The sequence below is a fragment of the Nycticebus coucang genome, chromosome 12, assembly GCF_027406575.1.
Source record: "Nycticebus coucang isolate mNycCou1 chromosome 12, mNycCou1.pri, whole genome shotgun sequence".
NCBI classification, from domain to species: domain Eukaryota; kingdom Metazoa; phylum Chordata; class Mammalia; order Primates; family Lorisidae; genus Nycticebus; species Nycticebus coucang.
In genome coordinates, this window is record NC_069791.1 from 2,937,475 (window position 1) to 2,952,100 (window position 14,626).

General features: G+C 43.3%; 1 protein-coding gene across 2 annotated transcripts in view; it reads right to left on the reverse strand.

Moving 5' to 3' along the window:
- The window catches only part of SRGAP1 (SLIT-ROBO Rho GTPase activating protein 1), a 318,865-nt gene that overhangs the window by 5,468 nt on the left and 298,771 nt on the right, over positions 1 to 14,626 (reverse strand). For both annotated transcript variants that reach the window (XM_053555895.1, XM_053555894.1), the window contains exons 19-21: positions 5,584 to 5,764; positions 3,986 to 4,120; positions 3,038 to 3,377 (exon numbers count right to left, since the gene is read on the reverse strand). In XM_053555895.1, coding sequence (XP_053411870.1) covers positions 3,038 to 3,377; positions 3,986 to 4,120; positions 5,584 to 5,764 — 656 coding nt within the window. The remainder of the gene's footprint in view (positions 1 to 3,037; positions 3,378 to 3,985; positions 4,121 to 5,583; positions 5,765 to 14,626) is intronic.

Sequence of the window (14,626 nt, forward strand, 5' to 3'; positions counted from 1 at the left end):
ATGAGTGGATGGCACTCTCTCTCTATCTGCGTGTCTAATGCATGAGTGGATGGTACTCTCTCTCTTTATCTGCGTGTCTAATGCATGAGTGGATGGCGCTCTCTCTCTCTCTATCTGCGTGTCTAATGCATGAGTGGATGGTACTCTCTCTCTTTATCTGCGTGTCTAATGCATGAGTGGATGGCACTCTCTCTCTATCTGCGTGTCTAATGCATGAGTGGATGGCACTCTCTCTCTATCTGCGTGTCTAATGCATGAGTGGATGGCGCTCTCTATCTGCATGTCTAATGCATGAGTGGATGGCACTCTCCCTCTCTATCTGCGTGTCTAATGCATGAGTGGCTGGCGCTCTATCTGCGTGTCTAATGCATGAGTGGCTGGCGCTCTATCTGCGTGTCTAATGCATGAGTGGATGGCACTCTCTCTCTCTATCTGCGTGTCTAATGCATGAGTGGATGGCACTCTCTCTATCTGCGTGTCTAATGCATGGGTGGATGGCGCTCTCTCTATCTGCGTGTCTAATGCATGGGTGGATGGCGCTCTATCTGCGTGTCTAATGCATGAGTGGATGGCGCTCTCTCTTTATCTGCATGACTAATGCATGTGTGGATGGCACTCTCTCTATCTGCGTGTCTAATGCATGAGTGGCTGGTGCTCTCTCTATCTGCGTGTCTAATGCATGAGTGGATGGCGCTCTATCTGCGTGTCTAATGCATGAGTGGATGGCGCTCTCTCTCTCTATCTGCGTGTCTAATGCATGAGTGGATGGCACTCTCTCTATCTGCGTGTCTAATGCATGAGTGGATGGTGCTCTCTCTATCTGCGTGTCTAATGCATGAGTGGATGCGCTCTATCTGCGTGTCTAATGCATGAGTGGATGGCACTCTCTCTATCTGCGTGTCTAATGCATGGGTGGATGGCACTCTCTCTCTCTGCGTGTCTAATGCATGAGTGGATGGCACTCTCTCTATCTGCGTGTCTAATGCATGAGTGGATGGCACTCTCTCTCTATCTGCGTGTGTAATGCATGAGTGGATGGCGCTCTCTCTCTATCTGCGTGTCTAATGCATGAGTGGATGGCGCTCTCTCTATCTGCGTGTCTAATGCACGAGTAGATGGCGCTCTATCTGCGTGTCTAATGCACGAGTGGATGGCGCTCTCTGTATCTGCGTGTCTAATGCACGAGTGGATGGCGCTCTCTGTATCTGTGTGTCTAATGCACGAGTGGATGGCGCCCTCTCTATCTGCGTGTCTAATGCACGAGTGGAGGTGCTCTATCTGCGTGTCTAATGCATGAGTGGATGGCGCTCTCTATCTGCGTGTCTAATGCAGGAGTGGATGGCACTCTCTCTATCTGCGTGTCTGATGCTTGAGTGGATGGTACTCTCTCTCTCTATCTGCGTGTCTAATGCATGAGTGGATGGCACTCTCTCTCTCTATCTGCGTGTCTAATGCTTGAGTGGATGGTACTCTCTCTCTATCTGCGTGTGTAATGCATGAGTGGATGGCACTCTCTCTCTCTATCTGCGTGTCTAATGCATGAGTGGATGGCACTCTCTCTCTCTATCTGCGTGTCTAATGCATGAGTGGATGGCACTCTCTCTCTCTATCTGCGTGTCTAATGCATGAGTGGATGGCGCTCTCTCTTTATCTCCAGTTTCTCTCGCCACATTTTTGGTTACACCTGTGGTCATCTGTGGTCTGAAGATACTATGTAGTATAGGTTGTGTCAGAAAGAGACCATATTTACATTTTTATAGCATATTTTTATAATTGCTTTTATAAAATAGTTACTGTTAATGTCCTGTTCTGTCTAGTTTGCAAACTGAACTTCCTTATAGGTATGTGTAAAGAAAGGTTGTAAACATAGGCTTGGGTGTGATCTGTGGTTTCGTGGAGTGTATCTCTCCTGGATGGGGGGCTGCCATAACAACATTTTCCTGTCTCTTCTGGATGGGGGTGGGGGGCTGCCATAATCATGTTTTCTTGTCTCTCCTGGATGGGGGGGCTGCTGTAATAATGTTTTCCTGTCTCTCATGGGTGGGGGACTGCCGTAATAACATTTTCCTGTCTCTCATGGATGGGGGGCTACCGTAATAATGTTTTCCTGTCTCTCATGGATGGGGGGCTGCTGTAATAACGTTTTCTTGTCTCTCCTGGATGGGGGGGCTGCCACAATAACGTTTTCCTGTCTCTCCTTGATGGGGGGCTACCGCAATAATGTTTTCTTGTCTCTCCTGAATGGGGGGCTGCTGTAATAACATTTTCCTGTCTCTGGTAGATGGGGGGCAGCCGTAATAATGTTTTCCTGTCTCTCCTTGATGTAGGGCTGCCGTAATAACATTTTCCTGTCTCTGGTGGATTGGGGGGCTGCCGTAATAACATTTTTCTGTCTCTCCTGGATGCGGGGGCTGCTGTAATAACATTTTCTTGTCTCTCCTGGATGGGGGGCTGCCGTAATAACGTTTTCTTGTCTTTCCTGGATGGGGGGCTGCTGTAATAACATTTTCTTGTCTCTCCTGGATGGGGGGCTGCCGTGATAACATATTCCTGTCTCTCCTGGATGGGGGGCTTCTGTAATAACATTTTCCTGTCTCTCCTGGATGGGAGGCTACCGTTAATAACATTTTCCAGTTTCTGGGTTCTCCATTCTGGTCCATCAGTGTGTCTGTTTCACTGGCTTGGGATGCATTTGGGATCTGGGAGTGCTAGCCTTTCCTCATTATTCTTCTTTTTCAGACTTTCCCTAGCTGCTCAGGGATGAGGGGTTTGGCTGTGCTGGCTGTGTGTCTCTGCCAGGTCTCTGCTTACATCAGGATGAGTCTGGTTTGCCTGAGCCCTTTTAGCAACAAATGGTTCTCCCAAAGAGACTCACAGCCAGGACTTAAATGAAAGAATGGGCTGATTTCCTTTCCATTTTCTTATACAAACCACCATTATTTCCTATACAAAAACAGAGCTACACAAAGAAAATGCTTCACCCCCTCTCTGCCATGCCCAGGGGCTGAAAACCCAACACTCAGTTAAAGCTTCGCACCTGAGCAATTGTCTCTGGATCCAGTGGCTTGTGGTCGCTGAAGCCTGTGTACTGCCCTGACGATGTGGACCTCCTAATGGGAGGGCTGTCCATCTTCTTGAGCGAGTCATGCCGGCTGATGTTGGTCAGGCTGCCGTGGCCGGGCCGGCGCCTCCTCTCAGGACTGTCGCTGTTGAGGCCACGGTTCTGGAGCAGGCCCCGTGGGTGACTGGCCAGGCTCGGGGGCCCCAGGTCAACTGAGGAGTTGGAAAGGGCGTGAGGGGGGTGAAGAGGGCAGTGGCTGTCACTGGTCCTGCCAGGACGCCGCACTGGAGGGGGCGGTTCTCCTCTTTTTCTTTGTCTGGACATCCATGGAAAGAGAGAGAGAAAACAGCAGGTCACGCTGGGCAGTTCGTACCACACCAGGCTGAGGGATGGTGGTCCTCATGGCTTCTGAAGGGGAGGCTTATTATTTATTTACTTTTACTTTTTCCTTACAGACAGAGTCTCATTCTGTTGCCCAGGTTGGAGTGCAGTGCTGTCGTCATACCTCATGATGGCCTTGAACTCCTGGGCTCAAGTGATCCCCAGCCTTGGTCTCCCAAATGGTTGGTACTACAGGTGCACACCACCAAATCCAGCTAATACTTTTTTTTGTTTTTGAGACAGAGTCTCACTCTGTGCCCTGACATTGAGTGCGTGGCATCACAGCTCACAGCAACCTCAAACTCTTGGGCACAGGTGATCCTCCTGCCTCAGCCTCCTGAGTAGCTGGGTCTATAGGTGCCTGCCACAATGCCTGGCTATTTTTTAGAGATGTAGGTCTTGTTCTTGCTTAGGCTGGTCTTGAATTCCTGAGCTCAGACAATCTATCTGCCTTAGCCTCCCGGAGTGCTGGATTACAGGCACAACCCACAATGTCCAGCCAGAAGTGGAGGTTTAGAAGCCTGATTACCAGACCCCACTTACCTGGCTAAATACCCATCAGAATGACGGTCTGTCGGGGAGCTCATGTCCTTGGATGAGGACTTGTCCTCAGTGACTGGCCCACTGCTGGTCTCACTGTCAGCTTTCTGGCTCAGAGTGTCTGAGAATGTATCATCCCTGAGACAGGAAGAGTCAAGAGTGAGGGTCTTTAGCTGGGCAAGTAGAGACAAAAAAATAAGTGATAGCATGTACGTGTGGAAGTCTTTCTTTTATTAATATGATTTTTTTCTTTTCTTATAAAAAACAATATAATTTTATTGCAGGTATATTGGAATTTTCAGTTATATAAAAAAGAGGATAATGTATATTATATATAATTACATATATAAAATATGTTATATAATTATATATTATAAAGTATTTATAAATATATAAATTATATCCTATTACAATTATATAAAAATTATATCTATAAAATTATATATGAAAATGATATATATTTATAAACATATATAATTATATAAGAAAGAAATAGTAATCACCCATTGCATAACATTCATAGGCAACTACTGTTAAAATGTTAGGAAGTATGCTCTTGCACCTTTGTTCCTGTGCCTGGGATATACACCTCTGAGTGTGTAACACGTGGAGTGTGTACACGATACTCGTGCGATGCTTAAAGAAACGTGTTGCCTAATGAACATCACAGACTGTGCTCACCAGCCTGGATCCTATGGCCCAGCACACACGGGCTGGACAGACAGCCCACGGCTTCTGGCTACCCGCCTGCGAGGCGTGTCTGTACGTGGAGCCCCATTGGCTACTGTAACACACTAGTTATGTGTTTGCTCATAGACCAGGCACAGTGAAGACACGTGTCAGGGCCTGAGGGGCCACTCTGAGTGTGTCCTGTCACTGCCTGAAATGTAATTACGTGGTGCACACCTATATTTATATTTACATAAATTCGTTTTATATAAAGATATTTTACATATATTTAGATACTTTAATTGGTAGATGAGTGCATGTATAGATATACACGCCTATAACATTTCTTGGATTAGGAGATGCACATTTGAACGTTCCTAAAATTAAGTTGAATCAGTCACTAGATGTTTTGTGTAGTGTGTTTCTCTTTTCCTTGAAATGCTACTTTTAAATTGGTAATGCAGCATGAATGCCATACTCAGAAAATGGACATTATTTTGTATATTTCTTTCACTTAATATATTATGACCATCTTCCCATGACTTTACATATTTTTAAAATTTGAGTTTTCTCCCAGCAAAATTAAAAAAAAGAAAAAGCCTGGAAGCGATCCCCCTTCGACTCTGGGTCAGTATCCTCTCTCTTGGTGTGTTTGGATCACCAGGATCACGTCAGCTCTTCCAGCCATTCTCTGCACAGATTACTTTTCTAAGAATCAAAGCTTCAAAAGTCGCCTCCTACTAAGGCTTGCTCCAAGCCTCCTGGTCCTGAAGGAGGCAAAAAGCCACCCTCCAGGTGAAGATCTGCACCCAGCTCAGAAGTTTCGTCTCTGGAATGCCTCCTCCTCCTCTCTCACTAGACCCACAAGGGCTGGGAACGGTGGCGGGAGCCCTCCCTGGGAGCCCACAGGCAGTCTGAGCTGAGCCACTCACATGTCCTGCACCACGATGTACTGGTGGGGCACCAGCCCGTCAATGCCGTTGTGCCTCCCTTCCCACCAGTCCTCGGACGCGCGGTGATACAGCAGCAGGGAGGCGCCCTTCTTGAAGGACAGTTCTCTGGCTGACCGCCCGACATAGTCAAACTTGGCTATTGCTTCTATTGGCTCACATTCTGCAAAGAACATACCAGAAAATGGTGAGAAACAGGGTTGTTAGGAAGGCGTGATACATGATCTGAAAGGTCTAAGTGAGGTTTGAGAAATAAGCAAGGCCATTTTAACATCCAGACTGAAGGGAGCAATCAGTCCCCACCAGGGAGGTGGAAATACTCATAGAGGCTGTTTCAAAAGATAAAGGAGAACATCTTTTTGTTGTCACCAGTTCTTCGGGCAAAGAAAAATTTGAGCATTGGATTTTAATTTCCACAGCTTCTCACTAGAGATATAATAATGACAGTCTAATAAAAAATATTTTAAACTTTGCACTGTGATATATAAAATTTCTCCTTAGGTTATAATATCCTCCACAATTGTTCCAATATTATTTTGACATTGATAGATAATATCAATGGAGTTTTTGTAATATGTTTTTACCATTTATAACATGGAAAAACCCCACTATCCCACAATGCTAGGAAGTTAATGTTTTATTAACTGATTTAAAAAAAAATCAAATAAACACCTGTGGTGCATCTTACAAGGGTATATGTGAAACTTGGTAAATGTAGAATGTAAACGTGTTAACACAATAACTAAGAAAATGCCAGGAAGGCTATGTTAACCAGTGTGATGAAAATGTGTTAAACGGTCTATAAAACCAGTGTAAGGTGCCCCATGATCGCATTAATATACACAGCTATGATTTAATAAAAAAATAAAAAAAAAATCAAGTAAAATCACCATAATAAATACTATTTGAATACATGTAATTTCCTCATGTGCTTTTTTGGACACTATCAAATCTCCGAACCATCACCAATAGGAATGACAAGTTTTTCTGTAGTATTAGTAACAAAGTTTGGATCTTGACTATGAAACAGATATATCTTAAACTGTCCTCTACCCAGATTAAAAAACCAGATTAGGCCAGGCACAGTGGCTCAGCACACACAATTTCAGCACTTTGGGAGGTTGAGGTGGGAAGACTGCTGGAGGCCAGATGTTTAAGACCAGCCTGCTCAGCATAGCAGAAACCTGTCTCTACAAAAACAAAACAAAACAAAACAAAACAAAACAAAAAACAACTTAGCTGGGCATGGGAACATGTAGCTCCAGAGGCTGAGGCAGGAGGATCGCTTGACCCGAGGAGTTTGAGGCTGCAGTGAGCGAGCAATGATCACACCACTGCCCTACAGCCTGGGTGACTATGAGAGATTCTGTCTCAAAAAAAAAAAAAAAAAGCAGCAAAAACCCAAAAAACAAACCCTGCATAAAACACACCCCCCACCGAAAAAAAAACCAGATTGAAAGATTTTATTTTGTAGGTTTCAAAAGATATTCAAGGGAATTATGGTGAGCAGAAAAAAGCCAATCTCAAAGGGTCATAGACCATGTAATTCCATGTGTACGGCATTCATCAAGGGACATAATTATGGAGATGGAGAACATGTTTGTGGTTGCTAGAGGTTGGGGTGGGAGAGCCTATGGGGGAGGTAGCCTTTTGACTATGATGGGGAGCATGAGGGGTCCTTGCCATGGAACTGCTAGTGATCTGGATTATGACTGTGGTTACAAAAATCTATGTGTGTGTTGAAGGTAATCAGAACCAGGTGAGCACACATGCAAAGGAATGTCTGCAAAGCCGGCCAGCGTGGATAACACCGCCGGTATCCTGGCCGTGACGTGATATTCCAGTTTTGTGACTGATGGAAAGTGGGAGGAGAGTGTGTGAGGTTCTCCGCGTGTTTCTTAGAACTGCATGTGGGGCGGTGTCTGTAGCTCAGTGAGTAGGGCGCCGGCCCCATATACCGAGGGTAGTGGGTTCAAACCCAGCCCCAGCCAAACTGCAACAAAAAAATAGCCAGGTGTTGTCCCAGCTGCTTGGGAGGCTGAGGCAAGAGAATTGCGTAAGCTCAAGAGCTGGAGGTTGCTGTGAGCCATGTGATGCCACGGCACTCTACTGAGGGCGGTAAAGTGAGACTCTGTCTCTACAAAAAAAAAAAGAACTACGTGTGAATCTACAATGATCTCAAAATAAAAAGTTAAAAAAAAAAGATATCTACCTCTGGGCCTAGAAGCAGACTTGAGCTCTGATCCTGTGCTGACCACAGACACCGAAGGCCAATGAGAGGATGGACTGGACAGCTGTGAGCGGCACTTGTTGTGATTCAGCTTATTACAGAAAGCGCCTCACTGTGGCCCACAGCCGTCCCTCCTCTCCCAGCACCACCTCTGCCTCCTCCGCTGAACAGAACTAAGAATGGCAAGATTACTGAAACACATCTATGCCACGAACGACACGCGTTTGCTGAAAGCCGAGCACGTATTACTTCCCAAACACCCTGGAATCTGTGCACACATACTCCAGGCTGCCCCCAAGATTACCAGACATGGGGAAAATGGCCACACATAGAGAAGAGTTGTCAATGTTTTGTTAAATTTTGTACTGAATATTTTGTAAGTAAAGGAACATTTAGCTACAATTTCCCATGTTCCCTACCTATGGTGACTTCAGTGGCAACCTTTAGGACACCCTGTACATTAAACCTACCTGCCCGTCAAACATTTCTCAGGAAATTGTCCTCTATTTCCCTTGATAACAAACCTTCCCATTTGAAAGAGCTTATTTTTTCCAAAGTTTACTGTGTCATTGTCATATGCATTGTGCTTGTACGTGACAGCTGCAGGGGGACTTCCTGCAGAGACCGCTGGGCCTCCTTCCCACTTGATAAATTCAAAGTTATATCATGCAAAGACATAAAGATAACCGTATTGGAAAAGCTTAGGTTTTATCTCACATTAAGGGTCTGGGCAAGTTTCAGCTAAATATTTTAAAGAAAAACAAAGAAAAATGCCCCATCTTTTTGCTAGCGGCTAATGTTGGAGGGTGTAAAACATTTCATCCCACAGATGAAACTTTTCAGCAAAGGAGGTGGAAGAATGATTCTTAAACAACAGTTTGAGTCCTTTAGCAATTGAGCGTGACTTTAAGATCATATGCTAACACTCTAGTATTGCCCCTAAAATTAGATTTTATTAAAACAATGTAAATTGCAGCTTTGTTAAGTATCTATGAGTCTGGCTCCTAGAGGAAGGAATATAAATTTGCCTTTAAAGGGAATGACTTTGTAAGTTTGTTATAACCTTGAACAGATAAAATCCTGGCTGACCTGAGATGGCAGAGGCCATGTGTGTCCCAGTTCTTCCTTGGGGATGATGAACGTGTCCATGGGGGAAGGAAGGGTTGATAATTTATTAAAGAGCTTTGTGGCATGTAATTTGCAAATTCCTGTGTGAACACGCACACCTATTTATATTTGGCTTCAATAAAAATATTAATAGTGACACTGTTAATATTGACTGACATGGTGCACAGTCCATGTCACAAGGTCACAGAGAGCGGACGCTAACACTCACTAACGCTGTCAGTCACACATGGTCCATACTGCCCCAGGGCTGTCTGAGACTAATTGAACAGTTATGTACGTGTGTTATTACAATTTCATAATCGCGGCTCTTCTTTTTACTACAGTTTTGAAACAACTAACAGGATGATCAGACGTGGCAGCTAATGAGAGAAGGCGTGGACAAATCAGAAGAGCATTTTACTGGTGGTCCTAGTATATCACCTAGTACATCCTCAGCAGTTTCATTATTTTTATTCTCTCTACTCCCTTGAGAGCCAGTGCACAGTCCAGTGTCCCTCAGTAAGCTATTCAGACACACTCTGGGCCAGTCATGGAGAGCGAATCCGTCTCGGGCGTGGGCGCCCTGCCACTTACCCACGAGAGCCCCAGCTGTGGTCTCTCAGGGCCTTCAGAGAGCTGCTCCTGCAGGTGTCAATAACAGAACAGTCACAGTGTAACATGACCGCTTAGTTTTCTGGCAGTGCTATGAGAATTTTGCACAAAAGGGAAGTAAATTCAGCAGAGCTGATTCCCTGACTGCCTGATGCTGTCGGGTTTTATATTCCTATTTCTTGTAATTTTATATCGAGTGTTAGTATATCACATTTTCTGTTGGGGGCCTTCCTGTCACCGACACTTTCCCTCCTAGATCTGTTACCCACTGCCCTTGCTGAGGACAGTTTTGTGCCCTGACAGCCTGTCTTTCCTAAACGAAGGGCTCTCTCTCTAGTGATACCATGACAGTGCAAAGAAAGCATGACACAGGTGACCAGAAAGATAATGTACACTCTGGGCAATTGAGTGACAGGAATTCGAGGTCGGCTGTGGGCAAGAATATCTGTCCTTTGTGAGCAATGTTTTTCTGTCTAGCAAAATCAGACGAACACAATGAAAATGTTATCTAAAAAACACTGAGTACTCAGCAAGGCTTCCCTCTTCCAATCAAGAAGTAAGAGCTGGCAGGTGGCACTGGGTGTCAGGAAGAGAGACGCAGGGAAAGCAAGGATTCACTTTGAGAAGTCAGCAGTGAAAAAGAAATAAACTACAAAAGGAAAGAAACAGACCCAAGACCAGAGGAAGGGCGGTGAGAGAGGTAGGGCTCAGACACTCTCAAAGGTAGCATCACAACAATAGAAGCTCTCACTTTAAAGACTATCTCCTAACTTAAGTCCAGAAAATGTCATTTCATATTTTTAAAGGCGCAAAGAAACTCTCTCCATCAGCAGATGATGGACACTAGAGACCCTCACTATTTTCCTACTAAAATCAACACAAAATATTGGATTAAACCCCTACAACTTTTATAGTTGCTTTAATAACCTATCATGGCAAGAAGAAATACTACAGACCGAAAAGTCAACAAAACTGGGAGCCCAGAGAGGTAAAGATAACCTGAGAACAAATGAGTCAGATTTTGCCTTCTGGGCATTTTCTGAGGCTGCTTAACTCAAGCTTTGACGTCTTCTCACAAAAGCCCAAGTCCAGGGCCTGCTCAGCCCCAGCAGTCTCAGCCTCCCCTCCTCTGTAATCCCTAGAGAATCGCCGTGTGTTTGGAAATTTTTTACAGTGAACTTCATTCTAGAAGTTTGCAGAACACTTCTAGTTCTTCTAGAACACCTAGTTCTTAAAACCTGCTCCCCCGTAGGCCTCCACACCTCTTCCCAGATGGTAATGATCTCCCTCAACTCTCCACATCCCCTTCAGGAGATAATGTCTCTGCAACTTAGGAACAAATCATCTCTGAGAACCCGAACCGCGTTCCAGTTCTGAGGTGGGTTTGTTGTTAAATTCACAATACTTGGGTACTCTGAGAACCCTCAAGCTGAAATTCAAGGCTGTCCCAGGCCGGCTGAGTCCTAGGCAGACGTAAAAGAACACTCTGGAGAAATCTACCTGCAAATGAATGGAATGCCAAGAAGTATGTAAAAAATTTACAAACACACTGGAAAATAAGACTCAATGACCGAGAACCAGCAAAACAAACCTGGGAAGGAATCAGAGCATCAGTCACAGAGTGTGAAACAGTGGACAGGATTGATACTGTAAGTGAGGAGCAAGAGCCTATAAAAAGTGATCCACCAGCAGATGTGAGAGAGCGGCCACTACAACTTGTAGAAATAAAAACAACCTAAAAAGTGAAAGGATGGACTCAAAGCAGAGTGGTCATGGCTAAAGAAAGAAGTAATTTGTATACAGAGCTAAAGAAACGCTGAGAGAGAACTGACGGTCTTGTTATGTTTATTAAGGAAAAAGTATTGAAAATTAATGGTAGGCATTAAACGTAAGAAGTTAGAAAAAGAAAAGAAGTGGTCTCTATGGAGAAATAATAGAAGTTTATGGGGAGATATTAAATAACTGAAAATCTGTTCATGGACTGGAAGAGGAAATATTCTGAAAGATATTGTTCCCCCATATTATTACACACAGAATCAGCACAATGGCAAAGTCCCAACAGATTTTTAGGCATTTTTTTGGTAGCTCAAGACTTGAAAAACTGAGTCTAAAATGTAAGTGGAATTGGCAAAGGGCTTTGCCAACTGTGAAGATCTGTTAAAAGGTGTCAGAATTCGACTTCAACCCAGAGTAACTGTTTCACTAAGGTCAAATAGAAACCAGCTGAAAACAAGACAGAATCACTTAGCCCCTCTACACCAAACAGGGCCCCAGTTTCTCAGGTCGCAGCACTGTACGGGTCCTCGACAAAACACCAGGGGAGAAATCAAAGGGAGTAAAACAATCATGGGGCGGAATCAGCGGAAAAACTCTGGTAACATGAATAATCAGAATAGATCAACCCCCCCAAGGAAAGATACGGCAGATGTAATTGAAGATCCCATTCACAAACAACTGGCTGAGATGTCAGAAATCGAATTCAGAATTTGGATGGCAAACAAGATTAACAAAATGGAACTAGGAATTCGTGGAGAAATTCAAAAGCTGTCTCAAGAATGTAACGAATTTAAAGACAAAACCACCAAAGACTTAGACACTCTGAAGCAAGAATTTGCAGCCCTCAAAGATATGAAAAATACAGTAGAATCCCTTAGCAACAGAATGGACCAAGCAGAAGAAAGGATCTCCCACATCAAAGATAAAGCCTTTGAACGCTCCCAAACTCTCAAAGAGGAAGAGAAATGGAGAGCAAAAATGGATCACTCTCTCAGAGAGCTCTGGGATAAGAGGCAAATATCCGACTCATAGGAACTCCTGAAACAGATGTAGTGGCCTCACTGGGCGCAGAGGCCCTTCTGCATGAAATTATGAAAGAGAATTTTCCAGACATGCCTAGAGAACCTGAAATTCAGATAGCAGATAGCTTCAGAACCCCAGCACGACTCAACCCCAATAAGACATCCCCCAGGCATATCATAATTAACTTCACTAAAGTTAATATGAAGGAGAAAATTCTCAAAGTGGCCAGCCGAAAGAAAACTATTACCTTCAAAGGGAAGAACATTAGAATGACTGCAGATCTCTCTGCTGAAACTTTTCAAGCCAGAAGAGGGTGGTCATCAACGTTTAATCTCCTCAAGCAAAATAACTTTCAACCCCGGATCTTGTACCCAGCTAAACTGAGTTTCATTTATGATGGAGAAATTAAATACTTTATTTATTTTTTATTTTTATTAAATCATAGCTGTGTACATTAGTATGATTATGGGGCACCATACACTTGGTTCATAGATCGTTTGACACATTTTTATCACACTAGTTAACATAGCTTTCGTAGCATTTTCTTAGTTATTTTGCTAAGACCTTTACATTCCACTTTTACTAGGATTCACATATACCCTTGTAAGATGCACCACAGGTGTAATCCCATTAATCCCCCTCCCTCCACCTACCTCCCCCCTCCCTCCCCTCCCTTTCCCCCTTCCCCCTATTCTTAGGTTGTAACTGGGTTATAGCTTTCCTGTGAAGGTCCTAGATTAGTTTCATAATAAGGGTGAGTACATTGGGTACTTTTTCTTCCATTCTTGAGACACTTTACTAAGAAGAATATGTTCCAGCTCCATCCATGTAAACATGAAAGAGGTAAAGTCTCCATCTTTTTTTGCACAATGTCTGGCCTGAGTTTTTGTATCCAGTCAGCTAACCTATGTCTCTTTAGAGGGCAGTTTAAGCCATTCACATTAATGGAGAGTATTGATAAGTTTGGTGAAATTTTGGGTATTGAGTTTTTCGAAAATCCAGTGGGCATTTTTAATCCTTTTGCCATTGTGGAAATTGGAGTTTGATCAGAAGTTTCTGAGTGAGTTTACTTTTGTAGTAGAGGATTGGGTTGGTTATTATGGAGGATAGGTCTGAGAATATCCTTAAGAGCTGGTTTGGTTATGGCAAATTTGGTTATGGCAAATTTGGCAAGGTCTGAGAATATCCTGAAGAGCTGGTTTGGTTATGGCAAATTTGGTTATGGCAAATTTCTTTAGCATATGCATGTCATTAAAGTATTTAGAAATTAAATTTGCCATAACCAAATTTGCCATAACCAAACCAGCTCTTCAGGATATGGCAAATTTCTTTAGCCATATGCATGTCATTAAAGTATTTAGAAATTAATGGGTGCATAGATGTTAATAATTGAAATCTCATCATATTGAGTCTTACCCTTAACAAATATGAAGTGACCATTCTTGTCCTTTGTCCTGGCAAATTTCTTTAGCATATGCATGTCATTAAGTATTTACTTTAATTTCTAAATACTTAATGACATGCATATGCTAAAGAAATTTGCCATAACCAAATTTGCCATAACCAAACCAGCTCTTCAGGATATTCTCAGACCTTGCCAAATTTGCCATAACCAAATTTGCCATAACCAAACCAGCTCTTCAGGATATTCTCAGACCTATCCTCCATAATAACCAACCCAATCCTCTACTACAAAAGTAAACTCACTCAGAAACTTCTGATCAAACTCCAACTTCCACAATGGCAAAAGGATTAAAAATGCCCACTGGACTTTCGAAAAACTCAATACCCAAAATTTCACCAAACTTATCAATACTCTCCGTTAATGTGAATGGCTTAAACTGCCCTCTAAAGAGACATAGGTTAGCTGACTGGATACAAAAACTCAGGCCAGACATTTGTTGCATACAAGAGTCACATCTTAACTTAAAAGGCAAATACAGACTCAGAGTGAAAGGATGGTCATCCATATTTCAGGCAAATGGTAACCAGAAAAAAGCAGGTGTTGCAATTTTATTTGCAGATACAATAGGCTTTAAACCAACAAAAGTAAGGAAGGACAAGAATGGTCACTTCATATTTGTTAAGGGTAAGACTCAATATGATGAGATTTCAATTATTAACATCTATGCACCCAACCAGAATGCACCTCAATTTATAAGATAAACTCTAACAGACATGAGCAACTTGATTTCCTCCAACTCTATAATAGTTGGAGATTTTAACACTCCTTTGGCAGTGATGGATCGATCCTCCAACAAAAAGCTGAGTAAAGAA